The sequence below is a fragment of the Falco peregrinus genome, chromosome 7, assembly GCF_023634155.1.
Source record: "Falco peregrinus isolate bFalPer1 chromosome 7, bFalPer1.pri, whole genome shotgun sequence".
NCBI classification, from domain to species: Eukaryota; Metazoa; Chordata; class Aves; order Falconiformes; family Falconidae; genus Falco; species Falco peregrinus.
The window spans coordinates 83,942,335-83,956,965 of NC_073727.1; the positions used below are offsets into that span (position 1 = coordinate 83,942,335).

General features: G+C 40.3%; 1 protein-coding gene across 3 annotated transcripts in view; it reads right to left on the reverse strand.

Annotated features, from left to right (window-relative positions):
• Positions 1-542: 542 nt before the first annotated feature.
• IBTK (inhibitor of Bruton tyrosine kinase) overlaps positions 543-14,631 on the reverse strand; it is a 57,724-nt gene continuing 43,635 nt past the window's right edge. For all 3 annotated transcript variants that reach the window (XM_027782676.2, XM_027782678.2, XM_027782671.2), the window contains exons 26-29: positions 11,974-12,126; positions 4,600-4,668; positions 4,341-4,473; positions 543-1,890 (exon numbers count right to left, since the gene is read on the reverse strand). In XM_027782676.2, the coding sequence (XP_027638477.2) occupies positions 1,765-1,890; positions 4,341-4,473; positions 4,600-4,668; positions 11,974-12,126 (481 nt within the window). In that variant the 3' untranslated portion in view covers positions 543-1,764. The remainder of the gene's footprint in view (positions 1,891-4,340; positions 4,474-4,599; positions 4,669-11,973; positions 12,127-14,631) is intronic.

Below are 14,631 nucleotides of genomic sequence, written 5' to 3' on the forward strand. Positions count from 1 at the left end.
TTTGTTTGTGAATATAACTAGTGATGATGCATAAACAAACTGCGACAATAAACGCAGAACTTAAAAGCAGTCAATCTCCTCAGCATGACGGAAACACGAATCCTCTTATAATGGTAGGAGAATGACATTTTAAACAGCATCTTCTAATCAATTTTTGGAGAAAAAAATAAAAACGCAAATTAGCAACTTTACAGTAATTTTACATTTGAGAACAAACTGCGTTCACACCTGGAAAGGCCCACTGCTTTTATAGCTTTTTCCCACAGCACATCAGCTTTCTTTTAAATCAGAACTATAGTTTCAGCAGGCCCCAAGGCCCTGCGGTGCATCAAGTAAAGCACTTAATGCATGTATTCTCATCAGTATAGTGAACGAATCACCAGTAGAATTGAATATAGAATTAAAAGCTACATCTTCCTTTGTCTGCGTAGCTTCAAAATGCCTACAGTTCTTGTTTCATATGCCGAAGAAATACCTTTAGATTACTCTATAGTTACCTAAAGCATTGATTATATACAGACAGCACATAAAAGTATACTAACTTGTGTAAATCAAGATTTTATGGTTTATTGCATTTGTTTACAGTTTTTGTGGGGGATTTTTTGGTGTAGCTTGACCTGAAACCATTAGGTATATCTACATAGGTTTTTTCAAGATTCTTTTATCACACAGTGATTAACTCTCTACATTCGTTTTCTGTAGCACTCTCAATTCGTTTTCCAGAGTTCGTGAGTACTGACACTACTGAAAAAGTACAGGTTCAAACACACCTATACAAACAAACAAACTAGACAGAATATTGCAGATAAGGCTACTTTTTTTTTTTTCCTTTTTTTTTTTATATATATATATATAAATTTGTTTAAAACAGGCACAGAGAACTTTGGAACACACAATACTGAAAGCCACCTATGATAATCTTTGAAGGTTAGGTGTTTGCAAATTCCAAGTCAAGCATTCGTCCCTATAGCTTTAACAACAAATACACAGAACTTTTATTTCCCCAGCACTTCAAGTGAATTGTACTTTAAACACAGTGCTTGTAAAACTGTATCATATTTACCAGAATAAGACTACAGATGAGCTAATTAAGTGCCACCATGTTCTATTCAACTGTGTGCTTTACTTCACAACAGAGCTGACTGTTCGAAGGCCAGTCTCACAACACTGAAAAAACATGCACAACTGAACTGAGAGCAGGCAATGGCAGGGCACTTAGCAGCACGGAGCATGGCAGTAAAACGTACCGGCCGCAACAACTGAACCAGTACTTGCACACGTAACTTAGGGCAAACTGCATTACCAAACTGTACTTTTACAGGAAGTTCAAGCAGAAACTTTTTCCAATGTTACCGATTGCCAGAAAGCTCTGAATAACATACCATCTCCCCTAACTTTAAAGTTATGTAATTCTGCACAATCAATCCCACATTAAATCACAAAATAAGCACTCGCTTTTCAGCCACCTGTGAATTTAACAAAAAACATTAGCAAATGCATTTCCAACCTACACCTTCATGTAACATTACTAATAATATGTCTTGTTAAAGAAATTCTCTCAAAACATACATAGTATATATATATTGCAGGTAAAGGACACAGTGAACACATGATTTCCATTCTCTCTAACGAATACCTAGTGATTATGTGCAGAATTTTAATGATAAAAATTACATGATTCCTGTTCTTCCAGTCCCTTTTCACTCGTAACAAGAATCAGAACTTCAGAAGTGCACATACAACGCGGACTGTGAGGAGTATGAATTAGTGCTTGTTCCACATAGGTGCTGCTATAGGTCCCTGCGGAGCCCTTTCAACAGTCACAAATTCATCAGGGTTGTCGAAAGCTTCATAGTGGATTAGTAAATCTTGAATAGCACACTCCTCGATCTGGAAGGGAAAAAAAAAAGACATGTATGTCATTGTCACACCTACATTTACATCTGTAGCACAGTCATGACCTGGCTTTACTGGTCCTGAATGCATGTCTGCTACAGAACTCTTAATCAGGAAGAAGCAGTAGATGAGGCCGCCTTCAGACAAGTTGAAGAAACCTCACGTTTGCAGGTCCTGCTCCTCACGGAAAACTTGAGCCACCCTGATTTGGGCCAGAAAGGCAACGTGGCAGGGCACAAGCACTCCAGGAGGTTTGCACTGGTGAAAACTTCTTACAAGGATGACCAAGGAGCTGATGAATGGAGACACTCTGCTGGATCTCATACTTACAAACAAAGAAGGACTGGTCAGGGATGAGAAGGTCAAGGGCAACCTTAGCTGCTATGACCATCAGATGGTGGAGATCAGGATCCCAAGAGATGGGAACAAGACAAACAGCAGAGTAACAGCCTGGGACTTCAGAGGAGAAGACTCTCATCTGTCCAGGGATCTGCTTAGAAAAAATTCATGGGATACGTCCCTGGAAAGAAGAGAGATCCAGGAGAGCCGATTTTAAGGATCACCTCCTCTGAGCTCAAGAAGAGTCCATGCCAATGAGCAGGAAGCCAAGCAAGAGTGGCAGGAGGCTTGCATGGACAAAAAAAAAGAGCTCCTGACAAAACTCAGACAAAAAGGAAGCACAGAAGAGGGGGAAGCAGAGAAAGGTGAGCCAGAAGGAAAACGGAGACACTGTCTGAGCACACAAGAACAGAATTAGGGAAGTCAAAGCCCACCTGGAGTTGAATCTGGCAAGGGACATGAAGGGCAACAAGAAAGGCTTCTACAGCAGCAAACAGGCAACAGGGGCCCACTGCTGAATGACAAAGGACATGGAAAAGGCTGGGGAACTAACAGCTGCCTTCATCTTGGTCTTTAGTGGTAAGATCAGTCTTCAGCAATCCCAGGCCCTTGGGATCAGAGCTGGCCAATATGACTGCAAGCCCACTCTCAAAAAATCTTTGAAAGGCTGTGGCCATAAGGGTCGGTTCCTGGGGACTGAAAGGAAGCAAACATCATTCCTATCTTCAAGAAAGGCAAGGAGGATCAGGATGGCTACTTATCAGTCACCCTCATCTTGATCTATAGGAAAGTGGTAGAGCTTAAGTGCAAACTAAAGAGCTTAACTGGGCAAGCTTAAGTACAGACAACATAAACGGACAGTGAGATGGACTGAAAACTGGCTGAACTGCTGATCTCAAAGGGTTGAGATCAGTGGCACAAAGTCCAGATAGAGGCCAGTCGCTAGCTCCAATACTGAGACTAGTGCCAGTACCATTTATCATCTTCATTAATTACCTGCCTGACGGGACACAGCACACCCTCAGCAAGGTTGCAGACAATACAAAATTGGAAGGAGTGGCTGATACGCTAGATGGCTGTGCTGTCACTGAGAGGGACCCAGATATGCTAGAGAAATGGGCTATGAGGAACCTCATGAAGTTCAACAAAGGGAAATGTGAAATCCAGCTCCTGGGAAGAATAACCCCAAGCACCAGTGCACGCTGGAGGCTGACATGCTAGAAAGCAGCTTAGCATAAAAGGATCTGGGGTCCTGGTGGACAAGTCGACTATTAGACACCAATGTGCTCCTGTGCAAAGAAGAGTGACAGGCCTCCTGCGCTCTGTGAAGGACAGCACTGCCAGCAGATGGTGATAAGTGATCCTTTCCCTCTGCTCAGCACGGGTGAGACACATTTGAAGAGCTGGGTCCACTTCTGGACTCCGCAGTACAAGAGAGACATGGACATACTAAAGACAGTCCAGCGAAGGGGAAAAAATTATTTAAGAGCTTACAGCATCTGACATGGGAGGAGACGCTGAGCACGCTGCAATTGTGTAGCATGCAGAAGAGAAGGCTTAGGGAGACCTCATCAAAATGTGTAAGTATCTGATGGGAGAGAATAAAGATGACTGAATCACGCTCCTCCCAGTGGTGCCCAGTGACAGAAGAAGAGACAACGGGCACAGACCAAAACACAGAATTGCATTTAAATATAAAAATCTTTTTTACTGTGAGAACGGTTAGACACTGGAACAGGTTTCCCAGAGGCCATGAAGTCTCCGTCTTCAGATATTCAAAAGCTGCCGGGACATGGCTTTGAACAACCTGCTCTAACTGACCTTCCTCTGAGCAGGGGGGTGGGTTAGACAATTTCCAGAGGTTCCTTCCAACCTCAACCGTTCTCTGATGCTGTGAATGCACTAATCACGAACCAAGTAGTCAATCTGAGTTTAATATAGGCCTACCTTATCAAGCAATGTGAAGTTATTACTAGATGATATTTAATATCATTATGTAGATGATACTAAGTGTACCAATAAGTAATTAATCCTAAAAACTGATCTCTGAAACAGCCATTGGAAACTCCTTTTATTACTTCACAGCTGCAGTAATAGTACTTTACCTGGATCAAAGCCAAAGGTTTTTCTCTGCTCCTAATAAGAGCAGCTTCTTGCTGGAGCTCTTCCTCTACAATAGCTGAAAACATGACAGGTGCTATCACAGGAGAGCTATTTGGTGATGCTGCTGACCAAGGACTGCAAAAAAAAAAAAAAAACCAAACCAAAAACAAAACCAAAATGACATCATGAGGCAACATCAAAACAAGGTCAGCCCAACATACAGAAAAGAAGCTCCAGAATCTATGCCACTGTCAAACTTACTTATGACTCTCCAGCTGTGGAGAATCCAGAACATGGTCTTCCAGACCTGGGCTACTTCTAGTGGTGCACCTGGAAAAAGGTAGGAAAGTGAAAGTCACTGACAGAGCATTCTCCTACTGTGAAGTACATATTTACAATAGGCAATTACAAATGTGTAGGGTTTTTCCAGAAGAAAGGCATTAGGATGTAATGCTGAATTTACCTTTAAGTGTGATATTGTGACTACAGGAGACACTGAAGCTCATTTCTGACTACTAGAACTTAATGGATTTTCAGCTTGGGCATCAGTTCTGGCATTTCCTAACATCTGAGCATTTGAGCTTTGAATAAATGTTTTTCTACATGTAAAATAGTCAACCAAATTACAGACTAACAGCACTGACTATAAATGTTTGCAATTAATGTAAAAATAGGGCTTCAAGATAAAGAAAAAACCCACAAACTGTCCTGTATTCAAATCAAGCTTTTCACGTAAAAGAACCAGTGCTACAACAGCACTAATAAATTATTTTCTCAAGTGTAAGCCTAGAAATTATGGATTTTCAGTACATATCCTGCAATCAGCTCCCACATTCATAAGAACAGCATAAAACTAGAATTAAGATAATTGAAAAAAAAATAAAAATCCATATGAAATATCAATAGAGTTCCCAACAGGAAGATAATTTTATTCCATTGCAAAATGTTAACCTCTCAACAAAAAGAAGTTAGACTTGGTATACTGTATGCCTTAAGAGACAAGTATATTTGTCAGGAAAATCCTACATCAGTAGGAAGAGAGAGACATATTCTTGTTATTTAATACTTATCTTTGGCAACTTTTTGATTTCCAGAACTCTAAAAAAGTGTTACAGCATACTATGAAATGTTAGCAGACTTTCTTGAATTATCCTATGGTATTGTAAAGAACCTCTAAGGGTGTTGGTATTTCAATAAATCAGTCTCAATTTTCTTTAAGGCTTTAGTAATCCTCTGTAAGTGGCCAAAACCTCAGAGAAAAGAGGAAAAATCTATAGAAAGCTAAAAGAATTCCAGTAACTGCTAAGTTCTCTGCTTGGAATATTTTCTCCAGAACACAATTCCAAGGACAACAAACTATGATCCCTACTGCTAAGCAATGAGGGCAAAATCTTAATAATTCTGAAATTCAGCATCCATCATCAAAAATGTGGTTAAATGAACCATGCCCAGCTTATTGACACAAAATTAATTTTGCCCACCAAACAGCCAACTACTCTAAGAACAGCATGAACACAAATTTAACTGCTCAGGGAAAAAATAAATAAATATATACATCTGTCTATATCTATATATCTGCAGCAACAGCTGCCAGAGCATAACACTGGTCTTCAAAAGAGGCTTTCTACCGTGTCAGTCCCTTGAATCAAACCCAGCAGATACGCCAGGTCATATTGCTTCTGTGTTTCCATCAGGAAAGCACAGTTCATGTCAGTCAAGGTGATCCTTCCCCTTCAGTGACCACATCATTGGTCATTGCTTCAGTAATGGCAACGATATCAGACACTGACAGGATAAGGAGAGGAAGCCAAAAAGGTGTGGTAGCCTCCAAACCAGATGTTTCTGGATAACTACTATTCCAAAGCTTTGAAAGAACTGACATCTGAAACAACAGCTCCATGACAAGAGTGGTTAAATCTGCTGCACCATTCTCCACACTGAGTATCTATAGCTGCAGTTCCTTTATTTTGACCTCATTAATATGCAATGCTTTTTCCACAGGTGCTGAAGAATAGTTAAAAATTGAAAAAAGGTAGAAAATAAGTATCTTGGGGTTTTTTTCTATATTTGGTAAAAGAAAACCAATGGCAGGTTAGAGAATCCTATCTTATTTAAGATAAGTATCAGGTCATGACAGATAAGTATGATAAACAAATATGGGAATTCCGTAAGACACTGAGTCAAGGGCCACAGAAATTATTATTTTTTTTTTTAAACCAAGTTTCTCATTTGTCTCCTACCTAGCTAATTCCTTATTCACTTTACAGCTGGGTTATACATTACTTTAGAGAATAAATTAACTAAAAGAAATATAACTAAGTTAATGCTGGTGAACACAGTAAGTAGCAAAGCTCAAACCAGCAGACAATATTAAGAGACACTATTAACTGAGCAAAGGATAAAAATGAACAGTATGACTGTGGAACAAAGCAATGAGAAAGGAAATTCAAAAGTACAAAACAAAAGACTCTGTGAAGTGAAGACCGTAGCAGCTATAAGCTGAGATTTTCAGCTTGAAGAGAAGGAGAATCCAGGGTGTACCCATCATGATAACAAATCAGAAGTATATGGTTGGGGGAAAAAACAGTTGTTTCCATTTGAAACAAATACTTTTGCCAACATATACTATGCTGGACAAAGCTTATTTGGACGAGCTTTCATTTTTGGTCTCATAGGTTCAAGGAAGAATACTCTAAAGTATCACAGATGCAGAGAAGAATAACTGATACTGAGTCTTCCAGAGATCATCTTCTGAGAAGATTAAAAAATTATCTCTAACCCTGCAAAGGAAAGAACAAGGCAGAGTAACAGATCTTCATATAGACAGTACCTGTACCAATGTACAAGGACAGCCTCCCCCAAACACAAAGCAGATCATTTCAATGTGCCTTAAGGCAAGCAAGCATGGCAGAAGGGTGGCAGGAATGAAGAGCCAACTCTACAAGGACTTCAGATTAAAAAAGGACACATATAAACAGTGGAAGCAGGGACAGTCTACACTAGAGGAAAACAGAAATATTACTTCTGTGCTGTAAGAGCCAATGCTGAACTGGAGCTGAAACAACTGAGGGATGTGCACGACAAAAGGAAGGGCTTCTGTATTAGCAAGAAGAAAAAGCAACCAACCACAGAGGTTTCCTGATGACTAGAAAAAGCTGAATGTTACACCCGTTTTCAAGGAGGATATGGGGAACTACAGACTGACCAGTCTCACCTCAATCCTGGGGAAGGTCGTGGAACAAATTTTTCTGCAAGCAGTTCTGAGCACATGTGGGACAAGAACAGCCAGCACGGATGTATGACACAAGGAAAATTGTGCTAACCAACCTGATTGCCTTCTGTGATAGGATGACAGGCTCTGCAGACAACCAGACAGCAGTGGATGTCCTGCTCTGTGGCTTCAGCAAGGCCTCTGACATGTTCTGTTATCCTATCCTTATACTTAGTCTGAAAAATACAGACTGAGAAATGGACTACAAGATGGGTGGAAAACAGGCTGGCCTGAAGGGCTTCAGGGGTTGTGGGTTAGCGATACAAAGTCCAACTGGAAACCAAGTACTAGTGGTGGTCTGTTGGGGTCTGCAGCGGGTCTGCAGACAAGTTCGTTGACTTCAAAGACTTAGCCGTGTACCTTTAAGACAGCCACACACTGTCAGGTATGTAAACAGGATGTAAAGAACCAGAACTTCGAACCACAGCATACGGGCACCTACAGCAACAGCAAATAGCAATCAAGAAGAACACAAAAACCTATCAGGGTCTGACAAAGGTACTGTCTAAGATACAAAAGTAATTTATATAAACAATAAAGGCCATTTTGCCATTTTGTCCAAACCCAGCCACGCAGACACAGTGTTTTTTCAGTCCGCCTCAACCTGTGTCACCACAGTGGTCCTCAGGGACAGATACTGAGACTAATCCTTTGGTAGAACAAAGCACACTCAGCAAGGCCACAGATGGATGGGGAGAAGGTGGGAAGGGTGCAGCAGTCCACATTCTAGATGCCAGGCTGCCATTCAGAAGGCCCTCAAGAGGCAGGAGAAATGGGCAACTGAGAACTCAAGAATTTCAAAGGCAAGTGTAAAGTCCTGTATTGGGATGAGGACAGCCCCACAGAGCAGTACAGGCCAGGGGCTGCCTGGCTAGAAAGCAGCTCTGCAGAGAAGAAGCTGCAGAGCCCCGGCTGGCAGCAAAGCGAAGGTGAATTGGCACATGCCTGTGCAGGAAAAATCGCCAACTGCATACTGGGCTGTACTAGCAAGAGTAATAGCCAGGCAGTCAAAGGAAGTGGTTCTTCCCCTCTGTGCTGTATTTGTTGGTCTACGTACAGAGTATCATATCCAGTTTTGGACTCCTCAATACAAGAAGGATGCTGTCAGGCTGGAATAAATCCAGTGGAGGGCCATCAAGACTAGGGGCTGAAGCACATGACAGAAGAACTGTGTTAATTCTAAAGGAAGGAGGCAAAGTGCTGATCCCACTACTGTCTTCAGCTACCTAACTACAGGGCAGAGAAAAGAAGCAGGATCTTCTTAGAGATGCAGTGATAGAATGAGATGCAATATACTCAAGCTGCAAAATAGGAAATCCCAGTTAGATATAAGAAAAAAAAAATCAAACACTATGGGGATGATCATACGTTAGAACATGTTGCCCAGAACGTCTGGGGTTATCTTCATACTTGGAAGAAGTCACAACTCAACTGGACCAGGCCCTGGGCAACATGATCTAGTTTGACTTACATTGAGCAGGAGGCTGAACTAGAGAATCTAAATTATTTAATGACTTCAGCAGCAGGGGACTACTTTTTAGCTGGTCTAGATAAAACAAATTCCATTTTTTACTGCACTTAAAGACAGTAATGTAATAAAAAACAAAGAGCCAGAGAAAAGGAAAGAAGAACAATAAGAGATGAAAGCAGTTTTTTGCTTGCTGGTTTGTTTAATTAAAAGCATGTTTGCACAGCTTACTAAATGCCTTTATTCTGCTGTCATCTCTCAAATGTATCAACTGTATCTCTTTTTCTACCTGCTTTAATAATGCTCACCTTCCTGTCCATTTGACAGTAATCAATACCTACCCAGCCCATTTAACAACTATGCTCTTCTTCCTACTCACAATCCAAAGAACTCACAGCACTACTATAAATGAACCCAAGTAGATACTCAACAAACCTATTTCAGTACAGATACAGAAATCTTTCCAGAGTAAGACTTCTAAACAAACCAACCAACCAAAAAACCCAAACAACCACACAAAAAAACCCAGCACAACAGAAATTTCCAAAACCTGGAATTTATAGTTCCAGTGTCACAGCACACTCTAGTGATCAATTAAAAGGTAAGTTTAAATACCTATGTCGTCTCCTAGAATTTTAATGTGGCTTTAAAAGGCATTTTAAAATATCTGAAAAAAAAAATCAGATGTTTTGAAGCTGTTTACACATACATACATCTCTGTTTCTTGCTAGCAAGACACTCAGTCCAGATATTAAATCAACTGCAGATATTTCAACATGCTAGATTAATTCCTCAGCTGGCATCAAAATAGCTCGGAAAAATGGAACAGATGGGAAACATGAAGCTAGCATATACAGAAAAATGGAGAAAAGCCTCCAAATATATAGAACTTGGAAACCTGAAAGTCTTGAAAATTAAGGACTGATGCAGAGTGGCTCTGCATGGAAACAAACCAGCCAAGTATCATCAGTACTGAACCAACCTGATTAATTCAGTTGGCTGAACTTGCCGTGACTCCTGCACAGCCACCAAAATGTCCCAGAACTTGGCTCCCCAGTGTTTCCTGAGGATTTGTTCACTGGAAGCCAGTTCAGGTCCAGTGCCTCCCTGATCTAATGAATGCTCTCAGAAAAGGAACACAAAGCCTGGTCTCCTGCAGAACCTCTTGGGTTTTGCTGTACCATTTGAGTCATGTACTACTTATTAGCTCAGTATTAGCCATGCCAGAACGAGGCCATTCCCACGCGAAGCCACAAAGACTTGTTTCCACTAAGACTCTTCACCGCTCCCTGGAGTAACGCAGTGAAGACAACCCAGGCTGCCACAACAAAGTTAAGTCATGTCAGCCCTATGTTTTTAGCTTGGACTATGAGCTACACATGCACAGCTGCACAGCGTAACTCCCAAGGCTCAGCTCTCCCTGGAAACAACGCAGCCACATCCACACAGCCCAGCTTTTGGGCTGATCTGCCTCTGGACTGAATCCAGTTCACATGTCCACATTCATGACATGGTTCATCTACACAAAATTTCTGGGCTGGATAAACTGGAGGTGACAGTATATGGAAAAGTGTTTATGCAACCACCAAAAAGCTCGCATCCAGAGACTTAAGAAAATTGTCAATTTAATTACTGCACTAGTTTATCCAAAGAAAAAGGACAAAGCTGGAACAGTAGCTATGCAAGCATCTTCAGTATCCCAACAGTGAGTCTGACACCAACAGATGAAGATTACTTATACTCTACACACACGCAATTTCCTTTGCTTAAAAAGGAAGAGTTAAGGGTATGGAAAATAATCTTCACAGAAATAGCCTTTGAATGCTGCAGGCAAAAAAATTAGATCCTACTGGACAGGAACTATACAGTCAAAGAATAAAACTACCTCAAACCAGAAACTCAACTCCTAATTTCAGATGGATGAACTACTCACCTAGGCTCTTTATACCTAATAGAGAGAAATCAGCATTTTCAGACACAGTTCCAAACAACCTGAAATAGCTCTGGAAAAGCCATCTTTTCCAACTGATTATAGTCATTCTAGTCATCTAGGCTCCCAGCAGCTTAGCATATCATTTTCAGACAACTAACATATTAGGCCTGGATTCAGCTCAAATAATTCACTTTGAGAGCCTGCAGACTAACCAGACTGCACAGAGCAACGCAAAAGGAAAAGGAATGACTTTATAAAGATCACAGAGCAGGTATGACAAAAATAGCATCCAATGCAAATTCCCTTATCACACGTCCTTGCATCTCCCATGTGACAAAAAGCTTTATTATCTTGCTAGCAACAACATTAATGATACCTGGTTTTCTGCAGCTTTGCGCTTTGTGTCCTACATCTCCAATTACCACAATAATTTCAGCTTTATCCCTCTGTTCCCGAAGAAAACCCACCTGTCACTCTCCAAATCCCTCCTACATTTTTTATACATACATACATATATAAATGTACACACACACACACACATATATTTTGTTTGAAGCCTGAAGTGCTTGTGTCCATATATATGTGTAGATGTGGCACTTAAGGACATGGTGGTGGACTTGGCAGCGTTAGGTTTACAGTTGGACTCGGTGATCTTAAAGGCCTTTTCCAACCTAAATGATTCTATGACCCTATACACACACACACACACACTCTCCTGTGTCCATACACACAGACACACTTTGAACCTCAAATGAAGTATCAGCAGTGGCATTAAATTACTTTAATCTCAAGCTTTCTATTCATAAAATCCTATTAACAGAATCATTAAAAGAATGGTTACAGGATTTTTCTTTAAAAAAAAAAATATGATAATTTCATCCTTTCTTATTTCAGCAGAATTTAAATAGGTTATTGTGATTCTTGTGTAACAGTTGATCAATTAGGAAAAGACCGCTCTCTTACCTTATGGTGTTTTGGACTGATGAATCCTCAGTTCCTTTATAGCCAGCTCTTTTGATACCAGTACCAGGTGAATTATTTGCACTCATACATTTTTCTTCTTCCATTACAAGGTCACGGAATGACTTTGGCAAAGCAGAATGTAAGGAAGATGACCTTTAAAAACAAAACCAAAAAACCTCAAAACAACGTATTTTATACTTGCACTTTCCCATATTGTTCCAATATTCAGATAGCAAAGAGGGCTTTTTCAGTTGCTAAAAATAAAAATACAATATTATTTTGCTTTTGTATCTTACCATTCTGCCCGCTAGACCCCACTCACTAAAATAAGTCACTTTGGGTCAAATAGTTAATCATCAGAAAATAAATACTTATAAGAACAAAGCAGACCAGCAGTACGGAAATTTTGTAAGAAGGGAAAAAAAACCCAGCAAACCCCAAACCCCATACTTCCATCTATTCCACCCCAACCCACCCTCTTAAAGAGCAATTTTACTCTCACAAGCATCTTGTCTTAGACAAGCTGTCCCTTTTCTAACAGTAGTATTCCTTGAAAAGACAAGAGTCTAGCTAGGCAAGTGTTTGACCAGAACTTCCCCAAACCTATTATACTGAGTAGGCAAATGGCTCCCTTAGATCTGCTGTCACAGAAGCTTCTGCTACTAACAATTTAGGTAGCCTACGTATTTTCATTAAAATTCTGTACTGCAATCAAATCCACCTGCAACACAGCTCCAAAAAACACACCAACAAAACAACCAAACCCAAAAACCCCAAACAAAACCTCCCAAAACCACCCAAAATAACCCCCCAAACCCCCCCAACCCTCTATCACTCTCAGCTTGTAAACCTATCCAAAACAGTTACCAGTGCCTTAAAACGGTTCCACTTAAACTGGCACAAATTTTCCTAACAGTAACAACTCTAAATTTCAGCTTATCCCACCTGACATTGCCATTTCTATCTAGTCTACAGCACTAGAAAAACTCATCTATACATCTTTTTTAAGAAAGTAGAATATGACTAAGTTTCTCTAAGCTGTAACTGCAACACATCAAAGCATGAAACTCCAAAACAGCTGATGTTTCAGTATAAGCTGAAATCCGGAGAAACTGACAACCTAGACATTAAAATACACAATTGTTAACTCTCAAGAGAGACTTCAAACTTCTTTGTGTCTCCACTCCTGAAAAGCCACAGGCTCTCCTGAGTTGAAAAAAAAGAAAACAGAAATAAATACACAACATCCCCCTGCCTCAATCAAAGCACATTTGGAGAACTAACAAAGTCAACACCTAGCTTCTTGCATGACATACTCTCTAAGTATTACTAATGTGATTTTTTTTTCCACCCCCCTTCTGATTTCCATTTTCTTCAAAGGAGGAAACAGGTTCAGTCCCCCAAAAAGTACAAACCATCTTTTGGTGGAAAAGGTAGGACATCATGTATGACAGTCTCTGTCTTTTAGTCAGCCAAAAAAGACCTGCAAGGTCCCACTCCCTTTTGGCAAGCGTGCTCACTACACATCCAAGATGAGTATCTTATTTCATTGTAACACAGGTTCTATGGCTTCGACTATACTGCACTCGTGGAAAGCTCAATCTATTGCCAAACACACTCTGATGGTCCAGTGTGAATTTCCAGAATGTAACTTAGCAAATATAATATTAGAGCAGATGAGTAACACCATCTACCTTACATACAAAAATACTTTGAACAACTAACAGGGACAATCAAATAATTGACGGCTTGCCTAAAGCAGCTTAAAGTTTATTCAACAAGTGCTCTCTTCCAGCAGCTAGGCACAATTTTAAATATTCATATAACTCCCACTGGTTCTTTGCTTGAACTTGAGCTACCGGCATTTTCCACATCAGCAGCCAGCAGAACGCTGCAAAGGAATGTACAGAATCATGCATAGTGACCACACGAGTGTTAGATTGGATTCCATCCTCCTGAAGCATACCCTGGACTTTCCACTTAAGATGGTTTGTGTCACACAGTAAAGCCCAGCTACTTTCAAAAAACTGTTTAATCAGAACCTTAAAAGAACAATATATTTTCTGGAGACGGTTATCTAAACATATTCAAAAATCAGTCCATACTACTTTTTAGATACAAGGAACAGTTCACAGGCAGTTAGTAGTTTAAAATTAAGTAACATCCAACAAGTAAAGAATTATTTATCAGGAAGAAGATGAATAGCATGAATTAGTCAAACTATTCCGATGTCAGATCAAGGAAGTTATGCCCCATATTTTTACAGGCCTTTTATCATCACCTCTCCTAATGTCTTACTTCCTGCAGTAAAAAGTAAATCACGTAACTAGAGGCTCATGTGCTTCAGTCAACTTGTGCAGATTCTTATGAAAAGTCATTTATCTTACGCTCAAAAATAAGACTTCAGGAACCAACAAAAACCTCTTCTGAAGAAGCCCAGATAACTAGATAAGCTACACAGTGTGCTCCAAAGCCTACTTCAGGCTTTGTTGTATCTAAGAGTTGTGTATAAAGGGGAGAAGGTAAAGAAAGACCAGGCTGGAGAGACAGGGACCCTGTACAAACATTCTCCTGCAGAGGAGTTCTCATAACTCCTTCCCTTGATAAGCAAAGTCTGTCAGAGACAAGTATAGAAAACTGCGGCTTGAAAATGGCTAG